Source organism: Bos indicus x Bos taurus, chromosome 6 (genome assembly GCF_003369695.1).
Source record: "Bos indicus x Bos taurus breed Angus x Brahman F1 hybrid chromosome 6, Bos_hybrid_MaternalHap_v2.0, whole genome shotgun sequence".
Taxonomy (NCBI): Eukaryota; Metazoa; Chordata; class Mammalia; order Artiodactyla; family Bovidae; genus Bos; species Bos indicus x Bos taurus.
This window is the reverse complement of record NC_040081.1, coordinates 88,223,120-88,248,512: the sequence shown is the minus strand read 5'-3', so window position 1 is coordinate 88,248,512 and position 25,393 is coordinate 88,223,120. Positions and strand designations below refer to the sequence as shown.

Sequence of the window (25,393 nt, the reverse complement as noted above, 5' to 3'; positions counted from 1 at the left end):
AAACTAAATTTTTAATAAGAGAGAAACACTCAATCCTATGTTGTTGAACCCATCAATTTTGAGGTTTATTTATAAAAGGTTATTTATTGAATAACGTTGATAAAATTAGACCATATACTCCATGTTCTTATATTGTAACACATATTTGTATTGTTCACAGTAAAGTGGCACAGACTTTTATTTGTGTATGGACAGGCAACATGAAACATAAAAAATGACGCCTGTGTTTTGTTGGTCTTTACCACCTAAACTTAAACTATAAGGAAGTAAACTTACTTTATGAATTTTTATTTAAAGGGTACTTTTGTTAATTAATCAGAGAAAGCAATGGCACCCCACTCCAGTACTCTTGCCTGGAAAATCCCATGGATGGAGGAACCTGGTGGGCTGCAGTCCATGGGGTCGCTAAGAGTCGGACACGACTGAGCGACTTCACTTTCACTTTTCACTTTCATGCATTGGAGAAGGAAATGGCAACCCACTCCAGTGTTCTTGCCTGGAGAATCCCAGGGATGGAGGAGTCTGGTGGGCTGCCGTCTATGGGGTCGCACAGAGTTGGACACGACTGAAGCGACTTAGCAGCAGCAGCAGCAGTTTAATATTAATAATATTGCTAATTATTATAAATTATTAATAATATTGCTGATAGGTTTATTAATGTGGATACCTTTGAGGTAGGAATAAACTTAGTAGGCGTGACTAACAAAGTAATTCTATTGGTGATATTTTAATCTCTTTACTTTATTAATATAAAACATTTAAATATTTTGCAATTGATCTTAGGTTAGTATTATCATGAATTCTGCCCTCAAATTGCAGAGTTGAAAATCTGCACTGTATTTTTTTTTCTTAAGAGGGGAAAGTAACTTTTTTATCCAGTTTTATTGAGGTATAATTGACATTTAGCACTGCATGAGTTTAAGTTGTACAACACAGTCATTTAATTTACATATTCATGAAATGCTCCATCATCTCGCATAGATATAAAATTAAAGAAATAGAAGGAAGCTTTTTACTTGTGATGAGAACTCTTAAGATTTACTCTTCTAACAACTTTCGTATAGCTCAGTTGGTAAAGAATTCGCCTACAGTGCAGGAGACCTCAGTTCGATTTCTGGGTAGGGAAGATCCCCTGGAGGAGGGAAATGCTACCCACTCCAGTATTCTGGCCTAGAGAATTCCATGGCCTCTATAGTTTGCAAAGAGTTGGACATGACTGAGCGACTTTCACTTTTGTATACAACATACTTATTTATTTTATTTGTGGCTCTGATGGGTCTTTATTGCTATGTGGGCTTTTCTCTAGTAGCAGCAAGCAGAGGCTTCTCTCTAGTTGTGTGCACAAGCTTCTCATTATGGTAGCTTCTCTTGTTGCAACCCCGGGCTCTACAGCACAGGCTCAATAGTTGTGGGCTTACTTGTTCAGAGGAATGTGGGATCTTCCTGGATCAGGGATTAAACCCAAAACTCCTGTGTTGGAAGGTGGATTCTTTACCAGTAAGCCACCAGGGAAGCCCTATCAGCATTGATTATATTTATTATGTTGTATATTACATCCCTAGTACTAAATTTATCTTATAATTGCAAGTTTTACCTTTTCATACTTTTATATGATTCCCTCCCACCCCCCTTATAATTGGATATTGATTGGAAATAGAATTCTAAACCTAACCAAACTGAACTGTACCACATTATTGTCATCTGAGGTGTGATTGCATTTAGTGTAGTTTAACTAAAAATTTTCAAACTAATGCAATCTATTTAGAATAAGTTATAGTACCAGTGTTCACTAAACATTTTTCAAAAAAGAAATATGCCTTTATGCTAAATAAATATTTTTAGAATTTAAACAAGTCATTTGACTTTTTATTTCATATATCTAAATAACAAACAGTAGCCCCAACTAAAACAAATCTATTAACCATATTTGAGATTAATTTATTTAGCCACATTAGTTCAGTTCAGTTCAGTCGCTCAGTTGTGTCCAACTCTTTGCGATCCCATGAATCCCAGCACACCAGGCCTCCCTGCCCATCACCAACTCCTGGAATTCACTCAGACACACGTCCATCGAGTCAGTGATGCCATCCAGCCATCTCATCCTCTGTCATCCCCTTCTCCTCCTGCCCCCAATCCCTCCCAGCATCAGAGTCTTTTCCAATGAGTCAACTCTTCGCATGAGGTGGCCAAAGTATTGGAGTTTCAGCTTCAGCATCATTCCTTCCAAAGAAATCCCAGAGCTGATCTATTTCAGAATGGACTGGTTGGATCTCCTTGCAGTCCAAGGGACTCTCAAGAGTCTTCTCCAACACTACAGTTCAAAAGCATCAATTCTTTGGCGCTCAGCCTTCTTCACAGTCCAACTCACATCCATACATGACCACTGGAAAAACCATAGCCTTGACTAGACGGACCTTTGTTGGCAAAGTAATGTCTCTGCTTTTGAATATGCTATCTAGGTTGGTCATAACTTTCCTTCCAAGGAGTAAGCGTCTTTTAATTTCATGGCTGCAGTCACCATCTGCAGTGATTTTGGAGCCCCCAAAAATAAAGTCTGCCACTGTTTCCACTGTTTCCCCATCTATTTCCCATGAAGTGATGGGACTGGATGCCATGTTAGTTTCCTGAATGTTGAGCTTTAAGCCAACTTTTTCACTCTCCACTTTCACTTTCATTAAGAGGCTTTTGAGTTCCTCTTCACTTTCTGCCATAAGGGTGGTGTCATCTGCATATCTGAGGTTATTGATATTTCTCCTGGAAATCTTGATTCCAGCTTGTGTTTCTTCCAGTCCAGCATTTGTCATGATGTACTCTGCATATAAGTTAAATAAGCAGGGTGACAATATACAGCCTTGACGAACTCCTTTTCCTATTTGGAACCAGTCTGTTGGTCCACATCCAGTTCTAATTGTTGCTTCCTGATCTGGATACAGATTTCTCAAGAGGCAGGTCAGGTGGTCTGGTATTCACATCTCTTTCAGAATTTTCCACAGTTTATTGTGATCCACACAGTCAAAGGCTTTGGCATAGTCAATAAAGCAGAAATAGATGTTTTTCTGGAACTCTCTTGCTTTTTCCATGATCCAGTGGATGTGGGCAATTTGATCTCTGGTTCCTCTGCCTTTTCTAAAACCAGCTTGAACATCAGGAAGTTCACAGTTCACGTACTGCTGAAGCCTGGCTTGGAGAATTTTGAGCATGACTTTACTAGCATGTGAGATGAGTGCAATTGTGTGGTAGTTTGAGCATTCTTTGACATTGCCTTTCTTTAGGATTGGAATGAAAACGGACCTTTTCCAGTCCTGTGGCCATGGATGAATTTTCCAAATTTGCTGGCATATTGAGTGCAGCTCTTTCACAGCATCATCTTTCAGGATTTGAAATAGCTCAACTGAAATTCCATCATCTTCAGTAGCTTTGTTCGTAGGCATGCTTTCTAAGGCCCACTTGACTTCACATTCCAGGATGTCTGACTCTAGGTGAGTGATCACATCATCGTGATTATCTGGGTTGTGAAGATCTTTTTTGTACAGTTCTTCTGTGTATTCTTGCCACCTTTTCTTAATATCTTCTGCTTCTGTTAGGTCCATACCATTTCTGTCCTTTATCGAGCCCATCTTTGCATGAAATATTCCCTTGGTATCTCTAATTTTCTTGACGAGATCTCTAGTCTTTCCCATTCTGTTGTTTTCCTCTATTTCTTTGCATTGATTGCTGAGGAAGGCTTTCTTATCTCTTCTTGCTATTCTTTGAAACTCTGCATTCAGATGCTTATATCTTTCCTTTTCTCCTTTGCTTTTCACTTTTCTTTTCACAGCTATTTGTAAGGCCTCCCCAGGCAGCCATTTTGCTTTGTTGCATTTCTTTTCCATGGGGATGGTCTTGATCCGTGTCTCCTGTACAATGTCACGAACCTCATTCCATAGTTCATCAGGCACTCTATCTATCAGATCTAGTCCCTTAAATCTATTTCTCACTTCCACTGTATAATCATAAGGGATTTGATTTAGGTCATACCTGAATGGTCTAGTGGTTTTCCCTACTTTCTTCAATTTAAGTTTGAATAAACAGGTATAAATCTTCCTAAAGTTTATTTTAGTATATAAATGTATTTCTACTATTTCTAATGCCTATAAAATTTTGTGATAAACTATTAAATGTTTTGGTCAATCAGAAGAAAGAAATAACCAGCAGTGATTAAAACAAATTAACCTTTCTGATTACATTTAAAATAATGTAACATATGTGTAATATATATGTAGCATGTAATTTAAGGTTTTGTATCGATACTTATTTTAACTTCCTTAAATAAGAGGTATCTTATATTTTTCATTGAAATAGAAATCTAATGTTGTCAATTTACTTGTGCAGATTCTTTGATCACAAGGCAGACAAGGAATTTAAGATTGATAGAGAAACATGGGCTTTATAAAAACAAGTCAAGTAAAAGTCAATTGAAAGTACAACCTCTGCAAAAGAACTTCTTTTGAATGCTCTCCTTTTCGCTGAAGTCTGGACTTAGAGAAGATTGGGGTCTGTTGCAAAAATTAGTCTTTTAAAGACTATCAGGTATAGTGATTTCATCATTTCATAACATCATCTCAAGTACCAAATGAACCAGTACTGCTGCTTTCTGTCACTGAACATGAAAGTGTCTCCTTCTTAAGGGATGAGGCTGTTATCTTAGTAGCGGAGATGGTTAAAAGACATCTCCATCATCATCCCAGATTCTAGTGAATGGAGCTCAAGAGGAGAAAGGGATCATCCTTTTGCAGCCAAATAATGAACAGGAAAAATGAGCCATGGTCCCTGTAAAGTCAACCTTAGAATTTCCTGTTGGAAACCTAGATGAAGCAGAGAATCCGGAGCTGGTTCATAGCAGCGATTCCAGAAGATGTTGTTGGCAGACTGAATAGCTCCCTCCCAGACTAAGCGGTGGCAAGGTACTTTGAATCCTGAGGTGGCTTCAAACTAGTTCACCTCTCCTACTGCTCCTGCTTTTCTCGCCTCCCTGAGGGCACTCTGGGGAGAGTGGAGCACCCAGGGTTAGCACCGTGTAAATGTGCAATAGCATACTAATGGCTTGGCATTTCAAATTAGATTCCACTGGGACTGATGGTGATGGGATAGTCGCATAAAAATCTGGTTGCTTGATCCACATTGTGTTTAGTCCTTTGATCCACATTCTGTTTATTAAAGACTATAATACATTTTTACTTGTATCTCAAAACAAACATTTCCTAACTGCAATTAATACCACCCGATAAAGTGATAATATTTATAGTCCAACACTCAACTTTTGCCATCTCTGCAAATGAAGCACATTCCTTAGAAAAAAGTATGGTGCCAAGTATTTCCCAGAACCCAAATTTTTCTTGACTTTTTTCCTGTTTTCTAATAATTAGATAACTGTTAGAATTACAGATGTTTTGTTTCCTTGAAGTGATATAATTGTATATGGCTCTGCTCTTCTGTACTATAAGATTCCAGGTCAGAGCTTAGAGAAAACAGCTTTATTTTAGAGCTAAATACATATTTGTAATTTTCCATTGTTTCTTCAGGCCAAAATAATATTTAAAACAAAATCCTCCATGTGTACAGCCTTTAATATAATTTTACTTCATAATTGAAATACATAATTGCTATTCTAATGTGATACTCTCTAGTCCCTTTTCTTTTTTTTTTTTTTAGCAATTTTTATAATGTGTGTTCTGGAGTAAGAAATGGCAACCAGCTCCAGTATTCTTGCCTAGAAAATTCCATGAACAGGGCAGCCTGGCAGGCTACAGTCCATGGGGTCGCAAAGAGTGGACCCTACTGAGCATGCAGGCATGAATATGGCGTGTGTTATGTAAGATATGCTCCTCATGTATGATTTAGAAAGTACATATGAAATCAAAAAGGAAATATTATCACTCATAATTTCACAGCTTTCAGTTTTGCTGTTAATATTTTTGTACATCTCTCCATATACTGAATGACTTTTCAGGTGGCTCAGTGGTAAAGAATCCACCTGCAATGCTAGAGACACAAGTTCGGTCCCTGGGTCAGGAAGATCCCCTGGAAAAGGGAAGGGCAACCCACTCCAGTATTCTTGCCTGGGAAGTCCCATGGACAGAGGAACCTGGCAGGCTACAGTCCATGGGGTAGCAAAGAGTCTGACACTACTTAGCGACTGAGCACGCACATCACATACTGAACATAGAGATATATTCATTGGTTTATATTAATATATGTTTTCTCTACATACTTGCATATATACATTCACTCTAGGAGTCAAAAAATAAAATAAGCCATCATCCTGTTCTAAAGGAAACTAGGTAAAATAAAATATGATTAGGGAGAGAAAGCGATAAGTAATTAGAAAGCCTCAGATATTTTGCTGTGAAAGTTCAAAGGAGAAATTCTCTTTGGCTGGAGGACCCGGGGAGTAAACACATGTATTTTTCTAGCTCATTGTAAAATTATGACTGCTCTGACATTTCTGCACTCAGCGGCCTCAGGAATCGAGGGCTGCAGATATAGATACAAATATAGGCTATGCTTCCTGGCTTAGCACGATAGCAGGCACAGAGAAGGAACTCGTGAAATATTTGTTGATATACAGAGGAGCAAACCAAACTTTCCACTTTTAAACAAGTAACCATTTAATTAATCCATGTTTGAACCTGAGAGGGTACTTTAAATGACTGGTCCTTTTGGCCTTTTATTTGGGCTTCACCTCACATCCTTTGGCCTCATTCTGATAACTGGCCAGTTCAGGCAAGTCCACATCTATGCAGGATGCAGAGCGGAAAGAGGTAAACCACTTCAGATGCTTCCCATCCTCAGCATTGCTCATATACGGGTGCTGACTTATCCTGCTTTCTCGGGGTATTCATCCCTGCTGCCTGCTCAGACTGATTCTATCTTCCTGGTCTTCTCTCTTCCCTGTTGTGCCTCCAAGGTCTATTTTAGCCTTGACTGACCTAGTACTTCCAGGACTGTTTATTTCTCCAAGATTTAATTACTTGCCTATTTAATTCTATATTGAGCTGTAGTCTATGTGGACAAAATTTTAAAATAGATAGCCAAACATTGAATAAGTGATCTTATTTCCTACACAATCAAAGTCAATAAGCTCTGGCCCCAGGATGGGAGAGGCTGTAAGATTACCCCTCCCAGTAAAACACTTATATTTTTAACAACTACCTTCCTCCTCAAGTCATAGTTTGTGCTTAGTCGCTCAGTCGTGTCCAGCTCTTTTCGACCCCATGGACTGCAGCCCACCAGACTACTCTGTCCATGGGGATTCTCCAGGCAAGAATACTAGAGTGGGTTGCTGTGCCCTCCTCCAGGGGATATTCCCAACCCAGTGTTCGAACCCAGGTCTCCTGAATAGCAGGCAGATTCTTTACTGTCTGAGTGACCAGGAAAGCCCAAAGTCATAGTTTATGTTCTACCAAAGTAATTGTGAGCATTCAAAGTAAGGCCCTTAGGCCTCAGACCTGTAATTTTTCTTTTTTTTTTCATAAATCTTTCTGCTGATTTAATCATAACCTCTGGTTATCCTCCTCTTAAGCCTTTTGAGAAAACTAGCTCAGACCCTCAGAGAAGGTGATGGCACCCCACTCCAGTACCCTTGCCTGGAAAATCCCATGGATGGAGGAGCCTGGTAGGCTGCAGTCCATGGGGTTGCTAAGAGTCAGACACAACTGAGCGACTTCACTTTCACTTTTCACTTTCATGCATTGGAGAAGGATATGGCAACCCACTCCAGTGTTCTTGCCTGGAGAATCCCAGGGACGGGGGAGCCTGGTGGGCTGCCGTCTATGGGGTCACACAGAGTCGGACGCGACTGAAGTGACCTTGCAGCAGCAGCAGCTCAGACCCTTAAATCTACTAAGTCTTTGTAATTTAGAGGATATTCACAAGGGCACTGCTGCTGCTGCTGCTAAGTCGCTTCAGTCGTGTCCAACTCTATGCGACCCCATAGACAGCAGCCCACAAAGCTCCGCGGTCCCTGAGATTCTCCAAGCAAGAACCACTGGAGTGGGTTGCCATTTCCTTCTCCAATGCATGAAAGTGAAAAGTGAAAGTGAAGTCACTTAGTCGTGTCTGACTCTTAGCGACCCCATGGACTGCAGCCTACCAGGCTCCTCCATCAATGGGATTTTCCAGGCAAGAGTACTGGAGTGGGGTGCCATTGCCTTCTCCACACAAGGGCACTACCAGATTTTAATTTACGATGAATCATGGTTAATAGGAATGGAAAGGGGAAACCGTTTGAATTCATAGATCTATTTCTCACTTTAGCAATTAATAATAAGCTGGGACTTTTACCAAATCACCTTTTTACCTTTCAAGTATTTCAATTGAGTATTTTGCTTAGCCAACTTTTGGATTCAGTCAATATTATTTCCTATTCAATTAGCTTATAATGCTTATCAAGAAAAATGTTACTTGTTTTCCTTTTCTTTCACAGATTTCATTCAACTGTCCTTCTTTCTAAGGTCAAAATAATGAAAGGACTTTTGAATTCTTATTTGTTTGTTTTGAAATTTAATTACGTCTTCTGAAGCTAGCTACAATTTGCTTCAGCATAGGTCATGAGTGACAATATAATTACATCGCAATTGTTTGCTAACTTGAATGATACTTTAGCTAATGTTTTTATGAATACAGAGTGGGGACCAATCAGGAGGCCATTGCAATGATTCTTCAGCCCATCATTGTCAATTTGCCTTTGTACTTCAGTTCAAAATATCACTCACTTCCAGTCCTACCTAAAATACCATATTAACTATGAGGTCAAGAAAAGTTTTATTAGTAGCGGACAGTCCTTTGGATCACAGATACAGCTTGACATTTAGTTAGTCACTAAATAAATATTATATAAATTCCTTTTATGTTCTAGGCAAAATTCTAAGAAGTGGCGGACACGATTAGAAAATGAGATAAGGTATAAAATGATCATGGCAATACCAGTGGGAAGCAGAGAGTGACATCACAGCAGTATAGAAAACAGGCCATGGGGAGACTGATATGGTTCCCTCTGAGCAGAGACAAGAAGGAAGTAGAGATCTGAATCTGCAGAGATGAAGGAAAGGGGAATGGTGAGAAGAGACTGGATGACACGTGACTCCATTAGACTGCAAAGCCTGGTATTAAAGAAAGTTTCAATGTTGAGTTTGGGAAGTAGGTTTCGGTGGAAATACAGAAAGCCTGAAAGTGAGGTTAGGGGACTTGAGCTGTATTTGCAGAGAATGAGATCTCAGGAATATCTGATAGCAAGATGATGTGATGATCAAAATGGCAAAAGCATAAAGGGAAATTAGTCAAGCATTCAGCTTAGAGACCATTATAAAATGCCTGGTGAGACGTGCTCATAGCTTTCTAATAGATTCTATAATTTCAAAGTAACAATGTACATCAGGGATGTACTCAGGGAAAATCAGGGATGGATTCTATGAAATCTCTTTTCTTCTTTTCATTTTTTTTGCTGTTGTTTTTGACTGCAGTGTGTGTGTTAGTCGCTCAGTCATGTCCAACTCTTTGCGACTCCATGGACTGTAGCCCACCAGGCTCCTCTGTCCATGGAATTCTCCAGGCAAGAATACTGGAGTGGGTTGCCATTCCCTTCTCCAGGGGATCTTCCTGACCCTGGGTTCAAACCCAGGTCTCCTGCATTGCAGGCAGATTCTTTACCATCTGAGCCACCAGGGAAGCTATTCTCTTGGAAAAAGAAAACATGAAATGTCTTCCACACACCTTACCCCAGCTGGAATGACCTACTTTAAAATTGTCTCCCCTTCTTTTTTAAAATTTAAGAAAAAAAAATGAAATTTTACTCTCCAGCCTGTCTTTTTATTCTGGCTATAGCCCGTCTGATTCTGTAGGCATGAAGCAATGGTAATTAAATATTCAATTTCTGCAAAAGGGAATGACTAGAAAATATTATACAAAATCTCTGGTCACACCCTAATGCCATTTATATGAAGACATAAATAAGGTTATCATTCATATCTGACCACAGTTTCCAGAGCCTGAAGGAAATCTGAAGGATGTTATGTCATACTTAATTAACCCCACGAGTCAGAGCTTGATTTTGGCTGCCTGGAAACTTGAAATTGTGTTTGTGGAATGGGACAGGGTTCAGTCAGTTTGAATTCAATTGCTGGGATGAAAGGAATATATTCTTTTGCACAATCATACCAAAGAGAATTCTTTCTAGAAATATTCCAAAAACAGACTTACCAAACTAGCTGATCCTTCTCTGCCTTGGGCCAGTTTTTGTAGTTTTTCAGTTTATATAGTTTTCATAGCTGCATAGTTTTCAGTTTGCATACCTCCAGACATTGCTCTAGAATTTCTTCTCTACTTTAACTAGTTTGTGTTCTCATGTTGCCCCCCAAATTTCAATGATTGCAAAATGCCTCTTTTTGGATCATATAAGCCTTTGGGAATTTAATATCTTTTTAAAGAAAATAACACTTGGCTGCTATATAAACAGAACTTTAAAACTAGATTGATGTTTTTACAAGTGTCTAGAAATCTTACTTAAAAATATAACAAGATATTTAATTTTTTTCAAAAATACCTGGAAATTTTACTATAAAATCTAAAACCAAGAAGACTTCTGAAATATCATTTCAACTAGGCAGAATTCCTCAAGGAGCTTCTCTTTTTTCCCTTTTTATACTTCTCAATAAAGCATAAGCTCTGCATCAGGAAACAGCTGCTTCAAACACCCTGAGCCCATCTGTGCATTTATGAAGAGATGGAGCAGGAGGATGACTTTTAAATCACCGAAACCTGCTAGCATCAGGACTGTGGATAAATTGAAAAAATGAAGAAAATTCTTCTCATGTATTCCAAATCAAATACTAAAAATTCAGAGGAGGGTTCCTTACAATGGGAGTTATGCCAAATTTAGACATACTGGTGGGTGCCTTCATTACTGGGAGCATAGCTAAGTAGAGCCATCAACTGGAAAGTGACTGTCAGCACAACTTTGATCCAGGATCTCACTTACACATTTGCAAATCATTAGCATTTACCATGGGCCAACATTGTAGTTTGTATGGTCCTCTGATATCCAGCTCCCTGTTCTACCTTTCTCTCTTCCCATTTCTCTGTCACACAGTTAGTTTCTCAAATTGATCACCAAGGGGAAATCTGTATGTCAGGATAAGTATTTTTGACTCATCTACTGTTTCTTCCTATGCCCTCTTCATCATCTTTCTTTAGTGGGTCAAAATAAAATTAAATGTTCCTCTCCCTTTACTGGCTATACTGGTGGCTCAGCTGGTAAAGAATCCTCCTGCAATGTGGGAGAGCTGGGTTCAATCCCTGGGTTGGGAAGATTCCCTGGAGAAGGAATAATACCCACTCCAGTATTCTGACCTGGAGAATTCCGTGGACTGTATGGTCCGTGGGGTCACAAAGAGTCAGACACAACTGAGCAACTTTCACTTCACTTCACTTCCTTTACTAATATTTTCCATAAAGTAAATGAAGAATATAATTTTCAATTTAAAATAAGAAATGGTTATCAAAAGAGGATAAAAATGGCTATTTTCTCAAAAGCACATACTGAGAAATAAGAATGGAATGAAGCACCTAAATATCTTAATGCTTATATGGAGGTGGTGGAGAGGAATGGAAGGGACAAAAAAACATGTTATTACTTGTTCCCGAAACAAATTATTCTGTGAAAAGTGGGTTTACAGGATGCTATTTAATACCCATTCAAAGTGAGTTGTAGTTAAAACTCTGAACTCTAAGTTTATTTTCTTAAAATTGAAGATTTTGGAGAACATTTTACTTATCCTCAATATTAATTCCCTTAGATGTAGGAAAAAGAGATCTTTGAAAAAAAATCTTAAAATGACCAAATTTATAGAAAATCAACAATATTTAATCCATACAACCTTTTTGCAAACTTCAAAAACAATATTGGTGAAAGGAAAAGTAGGAAACAAACATATTCAGACCTTGCTTCAAATGATTTGTTCCACTACTTACTGTTTGAAATGGAGATAATAATGCCCCTACCTTGCTAGGAAGACCTGAGGAGTAAATGAGATACTACCTACCAAATGCTCACGTACAGAGGGTGAGATTCAAAGCAGACACGTGGTAAAAAGTCTCTTTACTTCCCTCTCCAGTCTAACCTTCATGCCCACAGACACAAAACACTACTTAAAAACTCCCCCAAGAATATTTTTACACAGTAGGGATACAACAAACAATTTCAATGTAAACTTGAGACTAATTTATGAATGTATCCAAGAACATACCATTAATATTATTCTAATGTTTTAGGGTAGCCTCAGATGGTCTCAGAAAGGGGCAGAAGAAGACTATGATGGCTCATCAGTTTTCCTCTTGGATCTTCATCAATGAAAGGACGTTCATTACCGGGTAACTATACACCTACAGCTACACACCTTATATATCATTCTGGTCATCAGTCATTTGTGGGTTATACCTTATATTTATTATGCATTATGTCATTCTAACCATCATTTGAAAACTTCAGCTGTATTGAAAAAAAACTGGAAAATGACATCGTTACATTTTCTAACTATTCTCATTTTTCTATAAAAAGAACCCAGTGATATATATTATAAAAATTATGTAAGGGCTTTGTAAAATATTTCAGAACACATGAGATAAACAGTGTCTAAATTTGGTTTTTCCACAGGGATTATAATAAAGTCTAAATGTATATCAGTAAAAAAGCATGACATATGATCCACAAGATCAATGACACAAATCATCAGTTGAGCCTTTGAATAACAAATTAAGTAAATAAGTTCCTGAAGACTGCAAAGCCATAGCCTATCATGGAACAATCACTCTATTTCATAAGTAGTGGTCTAATGTCACCAGAAGCTAAATTTCTATGTTAATACTTGGCACAGTTCTCAGGAGCAGCATTCAGTAAAAGATCTAAGACTCGTCATAAATAATGCATCAAAGAATTATCCCACAGACCTGAACCAGACTTTCCTGTCCTGTTCTGTCCTTCCCTTCCTTACTCTTCAGGACACACTTCATTTTTTACTGTTTCCCTCTTGATGTTAGGTTATGTAATAGATGACCAGTAGCTATAGTTATTTTCTTATACACAGCAAATAGCATATATCATGTTAGTTGAGGTATAATAGAGCAGGGATTTGAAAACTTTAAGAGTAGAGATAAAAATGAACCTGGCTGAGCTAAAGCAGAAGCTGAATAAGAGAAAGACACAAAGGTAAGGAAAAAAAAAAGTGGCTCTGAAACATGACCCATGTCTTACAGGGAAGAGAAACAAAGCCAAATAAATGATAAAGTAGAATAAATGCTGCAGAACTGCACAATGGGAAAGCAGAGAGAACAAATATGGTTAAAATGGAATTGAAGCCCACAGGAAGAGGATGAGCAAGAAATGGGAAGAAGGCAGAACGCACTAGATAGAGAATTCACTCATTCATTCCACAGATACTAGTTATCTGCTCCTTGTGGACAGGTACTCTTGTGGATCCTGAGAGTTTGGGAATGAATGAAACAAACCCTTACCCTCATGGGTATGTTAAGTCACTCAGTCGTGTCTGACTCTTTGCAAACCCATGGACTGTGGCCCACCAAGCTCCTCCATCCACGGGACTTACCAGGCAAGAATACTGGAGTGGGTCGATATTCCTCCTCCAGGGGATCTTCCCGACCCAGCAATCAAACCTGTATCTCCTGCAGTGTCAGTCAGTCAGTCAGTCAGTTCAGTTGCTCAGTTATGTCTGACTCTTTTTGACCCCATGGACTGCAGCAACACAGGCCTCCCTGTCCATCACCAAATCCTGGAGTTTACTCAAATTCATGTCCATTGAGGCAGTGATGCCATCCAACCGTCTCATCCTCTGTCATCCCCTTCTCCTCCCGCATTCAATCTTTCCCAGCATCAGGGTCTCTTCAAATGAATCAGTTCTTTGCATCAAGTGGCCAAAGTATTGGAGTTTCAGCTTCAGCATCAGTCCTTCCAATGAATATTTAGGACTGATCTCCTTTAGGATGGACTGGTTGGATCTCTTTGCAGTCCAAGGGACTCTCAAGAGTCTTCTCCAACACCACAGTTCAAAAGCATCAATTCTTCGGTGCTCAGCTTTCTTCACAGTCCAACTCTCACATCCATACATGACTACTGGAAAAACCATAGCTTTGACTAGATGTACCTTGGTTGGAAAAGTAAAATAACTGCTTTTATTAATGTCTCAGCATATTAATGCTGTCTAGGTTGGTCATAGCTTTTCTTCCAAGGAGTGAGGGTCTTTAATTTCACAGCTGTAGTCACCATCTACAGTGATTTTGGAGCCCAAGAAAATAAAGTCTGTCACTGTCTCCACTGTTTCCCCATCTATTCCATAAAGTGATGGGACCGGATGCCATGATCTTAGTTTTCTGAATGTTGAGCTTTAAGCCAACTTTTTCACTCTCCTCTTTCACTTTCATCAAGAGGCTCTTTATTTCTTCTTCACTTTCTGCCATAAGGTTAGTGTCATCTACATATCTGAGGTTATTGATATTTCTCCTGGAAATCTTGATTCCAGCTTGTGTTTCATGCAGCCCAGCATTTCTCATGATGTACTCTGCATATAAGTTAAATAAACAGAGTGACAACATACAGCCTTGACATACTCCTTTCCCTATTTGGAACCAGTCTGTTGTTCCATGTCTGGTTATAACTGTTGCTTCCTGACCTGCATACAGATTTCTCAGAAGGCAGGTCAGGTGGTCTGGTATTCCCATCTCTTTCAGAATTTTCCACAGCTTGTTGTGATCCACACAGTCAAAGGCTGTGGCATAGTCAATAAAGAAGAAATAGATGTTTTTCTGGAACTCTCTTGCTTTATCTATGATTCAATGTATGTTGGCAATTTGATCTCTGGTTCCTCTGCCTTTTTAAAATCCAGCTTAAACATCTACAAGTTCATGGTTCACATACTGTTGAAGCCTGGCTTGGAGAATTTTGAGCATTACTTTACTAGCGTGTGAGATGAGTGCAATTGTGTGGTAGTTTGAACATTCTTTGGCATTGCCTTTCTTTGGGATTGGAATGAATATTGACCTTTTCCAGTCCTGTGGCCACTGCTGAGTTTTCCAAATTTGCTGGCATATTGAGTGCAGCACTTTCACAGCATCATCTTTCAGGATTTGAAATAGCTCAACTGGAATTCCATCACCTTCAGTAGCTTTGTTCGTAGGCATGCTTCGTAAGGCCCACTTGACTTCACATTCCAGGATGTCTGGCTCTAGGTGAATGATCACACCATCATGATTATCTGGGTCATGAAGATCTTTTTTGTATAGTTCTTCTGTGTATTCTTGCCACCTCTTCTTAACATCTTCTGCTTCTGTTAGGTCCATACCATTTCTGTCCACTATTGAGCCCATCTTCACTTCAATGTTCCCTTGGTATCTCTAATTTTCTTGACGAGATCTCGTCTTTCCCATTCTGTTGTTTCCTCTAATTCTTTGCACTGATCACTGAGGATGGCTTTCTTATCTCTTCTTGCTATTCTTTGGAACTCTGCATGCAGATACTTATATCTTTCCTTTTGTCCTTTGCCTTTAGCTTCTCTTCTTTACATAGCTGTTTGTAAGGCCTCTTCAGACAACCATTTTGCCTTTTTGCATTTCTTTTTCTTGAGGATGGTCTTGATCCCTGCCTCCTGTGCAATGTCACAAACCTCCATCCATAGTTCTTCAGGCACTCTATCTATCAGACCTAATTCCTTCAATCTATTTCTCACTTCCACTGTATAATCATAAGGGATTTGATTTAGGTCATACCTAAATGGTCTAGTGGTTTTTCCCACTTTCTTCAATTTAAGTCTGAATTTGGCAATAAGGAGTTCATGATCTGAGCCACAGACAGCTCCTGGTCTTGTTTTTGCTGACTGTATAGAGCTTCTCCATCTTTGGCTGCAAAGAATATAATCAATCTGAGTTCGGTATTGACCATCTGGTGATGTCCTTGTGTAGAGTCTTCTCTTGTGCTGTTGGAAGAGGGTATTTGTTATGACCAGTGCGTTCTTTTGGTAAAACTCTATTAACCTTTGCCCTGCTTCATTCTGTACTCCAAGGCCAAATTTGCCTTTTACTCCAGGTATCTCTTGACTTCCTACTTTTACATTCCAGTCCCCTTTAACAAAAAGGACATCTTTTTTGGGTGTTAGTTCTAAACGGTCTTGTAGGTCTTCATAGAACCATTCAACTTCAGCTTCTTCAGCATTAGTGGTCAAGGCATAGACTTGGATTACTGTGATATTGAATTGTTTGCTTTGAAAACAAACAGAGATCATTCTGTCATTTTTGAGATTGCATCCAAGTACTGCATTTCGGACTCTTTTGTTGACCATGATAGCTACTCCATTTCTTCTAAGGGATTCCTGCCCACAGTAGTAGATATAATGGTCGTCTGAGTTAAATTCACCCATTCCAGGCCATTTTAGTTCACTAATTCCTAAAATGTCGATATTCACTCTTGCCATCTCCTGTTTGACCACTTCTAATTTGCCTTGATTCATGGACATGACATTCCAGGTTCCTATGCAGTATTGCTCTTTATAGCATTGGACTTTTCTTCCATCACCAGTCACATCCACAACTGGGTGTTGTTTCTGCTTTGGCTCCATCTCTTCATTCTTTCTGGAGTTATCTCTCCACTGATCTACAATAGCATATTGGGCACCTACCGACCTGGGGAGCTCCTCTTTCTATGCCCTTTTTCATACTGTTCATGGGGTTCTCAAGGCAAGAATACTGAAGTGGTTTTCCATTCCTTTCTCCAGTAGGCCACATTTTGTCAGAACTCTCTGCCATGACCTGTCCATCTTGGGTGGCCCTACACAGCATGGCTCAAAGTTTCATTGAGTTAGACAAGGATATGATCCATGTGATCAGTTTGGTTAGTTTTCTGTGATTGCAGCGTCAGGCAGGTTCTTTACTGCTTGCACCACCTGGGAATCCCTACCCTCATGGGGCTGCCTCCTAACAAGGGGAAACAGTATGTAGGGTAAGTATTAAACAACATGCACTATGAGATGCTGAAAGATATGTAGGATAAAAATAAAGCTGGAAAGGGAGTAATGATCACTGGGGGTGGAGATCAGTGAGTTAAGATTTCATATAAGATGGCCAGGAAAGGCCTCAGGGAGGAGGTAGCCTTGGGAGAAAAGCCTGAAGGAGGTGAGTGAATAAGCTGTGTTGCCGTCTAGCTGGGAGGCTTCCAGGAAAGGAGATGCTAAGCCCTGAGCAGTTACAGGCCTATAAGAGTGGAGGAAGCCAGTGTGGAAGGTGAAATAGGAAGGACAGTAGGAGAAGGTGAGGTCAGAGATACAATGGGGCCAGAATATGTAGGGCCTCACAGGCCATTGAGACTTGTCTTTCCCACTTAAAAGATGATAAACCGTTTAAGAATATTGAGTACATGAGTTTCTGGATCAGTCTGGTTGCTCTGTTAAGGACAGACCAAAGAGGAGACAAGAGTAGGAGCAGAGAAACTATTGAGAAACTTGGAGTCCAGAGTAGAGATGATGGTGGCTTGGACCAAGGTGACAGTGGCGGAGATAGGGGGAAAAAACAGTCAGATTCTAGGTATATTTTGAAGGGAAGGACAATAGAAAATCCTGAAGGATTAGATGTGGGGTATGAGAATATCATTAAGGATGATACCAAAGATTGTGTCTAGAAGGATGGAGTGAACACTTTCTGACATTATAAAGACTGCAAAAGGACCACGTTTGGGGTAGAAGATCAGGAGTTCAGTCCTAAACATGTTACTTTTGAGAATTACTAATATCACCAAGGGAATAAGTATGAACAGAGAAGATTCAAGGTCCAAGGGTAGAAAAGAGCAAAATGAAGTAGGAAAAGTAGAAAACAAGAAGGTAAGGCTTTGGATGGAAAGTGGGCAGAAGGAATGTGGACGCAGAATGGAGAGGACGAGCAGCGATATGGTGGGTATGTATATAAAGCACCACTTTGGGATGTCAACGTAGCTAACATTTTGTTGGAGATACAAGAAGGAAGTTGAGGAAATGGGAAATTGAAATGAAAGACAAATTAATCTTTAAAGTAAGTGCAGATGACTGATAATGAAAGGGAGAGAAGGTAACATCTGTATAAAACCAAAGGTGAGAGAGACAGAAAGATCCTAGAGAGAAGTAAGATGGACATTGCTAAAAGTACCTGAAAGATGATAGTTTGGGAAGAGAAAAGGGTGATAAAAGCATGTGAGTGATCTGCAGGAGAAGCAGGAAGCAAATGAGATTCAAGACAGAGAGATGATGGAGAAGATGGGAGATGCTGTGAATAAAAGGGAAGAAACTCACAAGAGGGTGGGCAGAACAGGGTAAGAGCCCCTGGACAGCCCCAAGAAAGCCCCCCTACAACATGTGCCTCTTTCCCCCAAAATTACAGAAGCAACAAAGGTGTCTCCAAAGACACAGCCCTGGGTCTACATCACTGTTTCTTTGTGCATAAATGCCTTCCATGCAGCCTAAGTTTAACAAACCAGAAAAACACATTTACCACACCAGGAGAGAAGTTTCAAGAAGAAACATTACACAGCATAAGAGAAGAATGTACAAACCCACGTACGTATTTCCCTTTTATTCAATTCTGCCTAATTCAGGTTAGTATGTGAAATCCTGATTCTTACCCGCCAACCACGCCAGGGCATTACTAAACCATACCTCAGGCCAACTCTCAGTCTGAAACTACAATAATTTTCTCTTCATTTTCTTCAGCTATACAGCTGCTCTTCAACTCCTGAATTCCCGAGGAAGCAAAATCCTTTCTCACTCACACCTTTAGATTTACCTTTGTTGTTTAGTTGCTAAGTCATGTGACTCTTTTGCGACCTCGTGAACTGTAGCCCACCAGGCTCCTCTGTCCATGGAATTTCCCAGGCAAGAATACTAGAATGGGTTGCCATTTCCTTCTCCAGGGAATCTTCCTGACCTGGGGATCGAACCCACATCTCCTGAATTGCAGGCAGATACTTTACCGCTGAGCCACCAGGGAAGCCCAGAACCCTTGTCTAAGGTTAAAATACTCTCTAAACAGGCACCACCTAACCCAAATAGCAATCCAAAGTCCCCTTCTGCATTCACTGGCGTCTCTTTGAACTAGGACCTCTCTTCCTCTACAAAACCTCAAGACAAATGTCATAGAGAAGCCCCAGTGGCCTCCCTAACTCCTGTCTGCTCTGAGCTGCAGTCCTGTTCTTCCCGGTCCTGCTATTTGTACATGTGTGTTTCTCTTTATTCTCAGCCTTGAATCATCTGTTTCTCTAGAACAGCTTCCTTCCACCTTCATGAAACTCTTTGTTCTGTTCTAAATTGATATATGTTAATCTCATTTGTATCTTAATAATAACTTCTCCTGGACATCATGTTCCTTTTATTCATCTGTCTAATCACAGTATGAATATCAAGAATTTCACTGAAATTAACACCTATTCCATACCCTGGTGGTCACCAGGTCAACTTTTGGTTCCTTTATAATATTTTAGTTTCCCAGTCTCAGTTCCTTACTTTTTTCATGAAATCCTCCCTGAACTGCATTATGACTTTAATTAGCCCTTTAATTACTTGTGTATTTGTTCTTTTAAAATATTCCCTGATTATGGAAGTATGATTATTTTATAAATTATTGTTTTTATATATTTATTTCATAAACTGAGAAAATATAGAAACATATAGACTGAAAGAATAAAAATTAGCCATAATTTTACTACTCAAAAAAATAGTTTAATTTTGTCATGTTCCTCATCTGCTAAGCATTCTATTTTATACAGTTGAGATTATACTGTATCTTGTTTTACATACCTAGCATTATCAATATTTCCCCATAAAATTAAAATAATCTTCCTGAAGGTGATTTTAATGACCTTATATCACTCAACAGCACATAATATGTCGTAATATAATCATTCCTTTAATTTTGACCCTCAAGATGGCTCCAATATTTTGAATACACTAGGGCTAGTTCACACAGAGAAGGAAATGGCAACCCGCTCCAGTGTTCTTGCCTGGAGAATCCCAGGGATGGGGGAGCCTGGTGGGCTGCCGTCTATAGGGTCTCACAGGGTCAGACACGACTGAAGCGACTTAGCAGCAGCAGCAGCAGTTCACACAGAAATAGAACCCCTGAATCAAAGTATACAAGTAAATCTAATATTATTGTTACTGATTAGCTTTCTAAAAATGCTTGATGAACCTTCTCTCCCACCAACAGCTTAAGGCTCCCTGGCTTGTCTCATAACAGATGCTTGCTTTCCCAAAGTAGAATGTAAACCCTTTAAAGGTATGACCTAGTATCTTTTGCATCCTCTTCCCCAAGGTGAGATACCTAGATGACTTTGATACATGAGATGATTTTAGGTTAAGCATAAATAATTGGTTTTTATTTAAACACTTATGGAAAATATTAGAAAATATAATTAGCACATGAAATCTTTGATTCCACAAACATTATTTCTCAGGACAAATAAAAGCTTACTTAAATGGAGAATCAACTAAGCCACTTAGTTGGGTGTCAGTCACTCACAACCACAGAGTTCTAACAATAAAAAATACCTATCCTGAAGCACATGCTATCAGAACACTCTCACTTTATAATGTATTATATTTTTAAATTTTATTTATCAAATAATACTGAAAATTTAAGAGGAAAGGGTGGTGCTTCATATATAATTCTGAAAATATGAACTCAATAAATAATACATGATTGTTGAGTAAATACGTAAAAAAGTCAACTAGAAAACTATTAAGTGACAACAGATGATACTTGGGAGTTGGTCAAACTCATAAAAGCAGTACATGAGTAATTATTTTGTACAGCACAGCCATAGCCCTCAGCCAGAATGGAGCAATCATTTTCCCACAAAGTAGCCTTAAAGTCAGCATTTTGTAATTTTTTTAATCTCTGAAAATACTTTTATAAATACATTCTAATAATTAGAAGTATAAGAGAAAAAGAAAACTAACCATATTTGAGAACTTATATGCACTCTCATTTTATAATTGGCCTGTAACCAAGTATGGGCTTCCTATGTTGGCTGAGTGGTAAAGAATCCACCTGGTAATACAGGAGACACAAGAGACTCAGGTTTGATCCTTGGGTCAGGAAGATCCCCTGGAGTAGGAAATGGCAACCTGCTCATTGTTGCCCTGGAAAATTCCATGGACAGAGGAGCCTGGTGAGCTACAGTCCAGGAGGTTGCAAAAAGTCGGAAACAACTGAGCAACCAAGCACAGGTCATGATGAAATATGTCACAATGAAACCACAAATTTGGGGGAGGATATTTCTGAAGAAGTGTCTGGATTTTGTCAGTTCAGTTCAGTTGCTCAGTCATGTCTGACTCTTTGCGACCCCATGAATTGCAGCACGCCAGGCCTCCCTGTCCATCACCAACTCCCGGAGTTCATTCAGACTCATGTCCATCGAGTCCGTGATGCCATCCAGCCATCTCATCCTCTGTCATCCCCTTCTCCTCCTGCCCCCAATCCCTCCCAGCATCAGAGTCTTTTCCAATGAGTCAACTCTTCGAATGAGGTGGCCAAAGTACTGGAGTTTCAGCTTTAGCATCATTCCTTCCAAAGAAATCCCAGGGCTGATCTCCTTCAGAATGGACTGGTTGGATCTCCTTGCAGTCCAAGGGACTCTCAAGAGTCTTCTCCAACACCACAGTTCAAAAGCATCAATTCTTCAGCGCTCAGCTTTCTTCACAGTCCAACTCTCACATCCATACATGACCACAGGAAAAACCATAGCCTTGACTAGACGGACCTTTGTTGGCAAAGTAATGTCTCTGCTTTTGAATATGCTATCTAGGTTGGTCATAACTTTCCTTCCAAGGAGTAAGTGTCTTTTAATTTCATGGCTGCAGTCACCATCTGCAGTGATTTTGGAGCCCCAAAAAATATGGTCTGACATTGTTTCCACTGTTTCCCCATCTATTTCCCATGAAGTGATGGGACCAGATGCCATGATCTTCGTTTTCTAAATGTTGAGCTTTAAGTCAACTTTTTCACTCTCCACTTTCACTTTCATCAAGAGGCTTTTTAGTGACCCTTATTTTGCATCGTATTTTAAATTGACTAAATTAGAGACTTGCAGTTTATCTTTTGTAGGCTAGAGCCCGTTTCAGGCCCTAGTATCCATGTATTATTGGCATTCTAGATGGTAAAGTAACATAGCCTTTACACAAACGCCAGACGAGAAAATAGTGTTTCTCAAAATGTAGTCATGGGCCACTTGCCTCCTGATTAAGACATTTGTTAACAATGCAGATGCTGTGGTCCACCCCAGTGTTAATCAGGTGACTTTGATGAAGTACTGAAGCCTAGAAACTACTGATTAGTGGAGGAAAGGATTAAAGTTTGAGAATTTCTTTACACCTGAAATAAATTTCTGGAATTCAGAAAAATCTTTACAAAATAGTCACCAGAAATTACAGTGATACAACTGATTACCTACAACATCCAACTTGTCATAAACCTGACAAACACCTGCATTCATTTATTCACTTAAGTAGTTATTCAGCCCCCACTCTGCAACAGGCATTGTTCTGGCAAACAAGGCAGGAGTTGCCAATTTATTAAGGGATGTTTATTTTCATGCAGAGAAATACATGAAAATGATGAAGACTAATAGAAAAAAAGAGTCCTTAATGAAAAATTTGCTTTCAGCAGATTTCATGAGAACTATATATGATCTGTGAAATAAGAGGTCTTGATTTAATAGCACAGTAAGCAATATAACATTTATGTCTTAGTGCTGGATAAGAGTTTGGAAACTTCCCTGAGTGAAGGGCATTGGCAGAAGTTAACTTCATGCTCAAGTAACTAAGGTTCCAGTTGGTATTTCCTTGCCTGGGGTTATCACTGCTCTGTTGTTTCACCTGGTAAAAATTCTAAGTGAGCTGAGTCGTTAAAAAAAAAAAAAAAAGTGGTTCCATATGGTTGCTTTCAAAGTGCTTTTACTTCAGGTCCTAGGCTGAAATCTGGGCATTTTAGGGGTGAGTAAATGCCTATCCTAAGTTTGAAAAAAGATGTTCAAATCCAGTTTTAGGATATAGATCAGATTTCACCCTCAGAACTTGCTAGATTTTTTTCCCCTCCTACTTAGGAACCTAATACAAACCCTTGCAGGCTACAGCTCTTCAAAAACAGTCACAAGGCACGTATGCATTCCTGTCCTTACCAACTAACTTTAATTAGCATGATGTAATAAATTTTAGCAGAAAGTACATCATTCCAAACAGTTTCTTTTTCCAAGGGTGTTGGCCGGCACCATTTGCTGAAACAAAGGAACTAGCCACCTACACCTCTGAGCACAAGTTCAGCACAAAGGGCCAGTGTTCCTGAGGCTGCCTCCTACCTGGCCAGCAGAACCAGAGGGCCATGTTTGCCCAGATCTCATGGCCAGAGTCTTCTCTGGATCAAAGGAACTGGAACAAACACCGCAAGCCCCAGTGTGCCCTGTGCTAGATGTTAAAGAGTGGGCACCACTGGACTTTTGTCTTTAAGAAAGAGGAAGAGAGCCCTCCCTAACATATTTTTATAGGAGTGAGGATTTTAAAATGAGCCAAGAAAAAAGTTTGAGACATAGGTAGGACCATCTCCTTTAAAACTGAAGAATATTTTTTCTGTGTGGGAGTTTTCTTTTTTTTTTATTTATGTAAAAATTTTCCATTATTCATGTTTGGTGGCCTAGTAAAAATACGTTTTTATCAAGAGAAATTGGATATCACAGTTTCACAAAAAGGTCAATAATATCACTCCCAGACATGTAGAAATTGTCATTCAGCTTTATATCAGATATTTTTCAATGAGTATATATTGTTAACAGCCACTGAGCACACCAAGACGATTGTTATTCTCAGTAACATTTATCTACTCCACATTTTACTATTTGATCACTTTGGTCCATTAAAAAGCAAGATCATCTGTCTGCCCAATACATACTGACTATGCTTCAATAGACAGTCTGATGAAGTCAAAATCCAAAGACTCTAAAAACAGATGACACAGAGTTTACTTGAACTTTTGGTCATGTTAGCTATGCTGGAAAAAGATCATTCCTCTCTAGGGTTTCCCCAGGACATCAGTTTGATCCCTTGTCCAGGAAGTTCCCACAAGCCACAACTTCTGAGGCTGCGTTCTGGAGCCCAAGAGCCACAACTACTGAGCCCACATACAATGAGAAGCCCACATCCTGCAACTAGAGAAAAGGCCCCAAGGGCTGCAACTACAGAGTCCACAGGCAGCCACTACTGAAGCCCAAGTGCCCTAGGGCCCACGCTGTACAAGAGAAGCCACCACAGTGAGAAGCCTGTGCGCTGCAACTAGGGAGTAGCCCCCACTCTCTGCAACTAGAGCAGCAACAAAGACCCAGTGCAGCCAATTAATTAATTAGTTAATTAATGTAAAAAACTGTTCCTCTTTAAAAGCTGGTCAGGATTGAGTTTTCCATATTTTATTCCCTAAGCAAATAATTACTAAGAGCACACCATGAGCTGATGCTGTACTAGAAGCTTAGAATCTGGAGTACCAATTCTGAATGAAAAAGACCAGAGCCCTGCTTTCATGGAGGTTTTAGTCTGAAGCCACAAATCTCCAACTTTTGAGCCTTCATCAGAGTCACTGTAGAGCTTGGTAAAATAAAGATTCAGTTCAGTCAGTTCAGTCGCTCAGTCATGTCTGACTCTTTGCGACCCTATGAATTGCAGCACGCCAGGCCTCCCTGTCCATCACCAACTCCCGGAGTTCACCCAAACTCATGTCCATCGAGTCGGTGATGCCATCCAGCCATCTCATCCTCTGTCATCCCCTTCTCCTCTTGCCCCCAAATCCCTCCCAGCATCAGAGTCTTTTCCAATGAGTCAACTCTTCGCATGAGGTGGCCAAAGTATTGGAGTTTCAGCTTCAGCATCAGTCCTTCCAAAGAAATCCCAGGGCTGATCTCCTTCAGAATGGACTGGTTGGATCTCCTTGCAGTCCAAGGGACTCTCAAGAGTCTTCTCCAACACCACAGTTCTAAAGCATCAATTCTTTGGTGCTCAGCCTTCTTCACAGTCCAACTCTCACATCCATACATGACCACTGGAAAAACCATAGCCTTGACTACACAGACCTTTGTTGGCAAAGTAATATCTCTGCTTGTCAATATGCTATCTAGGTTGGTCCTAACTTTCCTTCCAAGGAGTAAGCATCTTTTAATTTCATGGCTGCAATCACCATCTGCAGTGATTTTGGAGCCCACAAAAATAAAGTCTGACACTGTTTCCACTGTTTCCCTATCTATTTCCCATGAAGCGATGGGACCGGATGCCATGATCTTCGTTTTCTGAATGTTGAGCTT

General features: G+C 39.7%; 1 protein-coding gene across 2 annotated transcripts in view; it reads left to right on the top strand.

Moving 5' to 3' along the window:
- RASSF6 (Ras association domain family member 6) overlaps positions 1–25,393 on the top strand; it is a 71,557-nt gene that overhangs the window by 1,452 nt on the left and 44,712 nt on the right. Inside the window, exons 1-3 of one of the 2 annotated variants that reach the window (XM_027544728.1) lie at positions 3,445–3,479; positions 4,372–4,569; positions 12,307–12,405. In XM_027544728.1, coding sequence (XP_027400529.1) covers positions 12,347–12,405 — 59 coding nt within the window. In that variant the 5' untranslated portion in view covers positions 3,445–3,479; positions 4,372–4,569; positions 12,307–12,346. Of the gene's footprint in view, positions 1–3,444; positions 3,480–4,371; positions 4,570–12,306; positions 12,406–25,393 lie in introns of those variants that run through there. The other variant, XM_027544727.1, reaches the window with a different exon arrangement.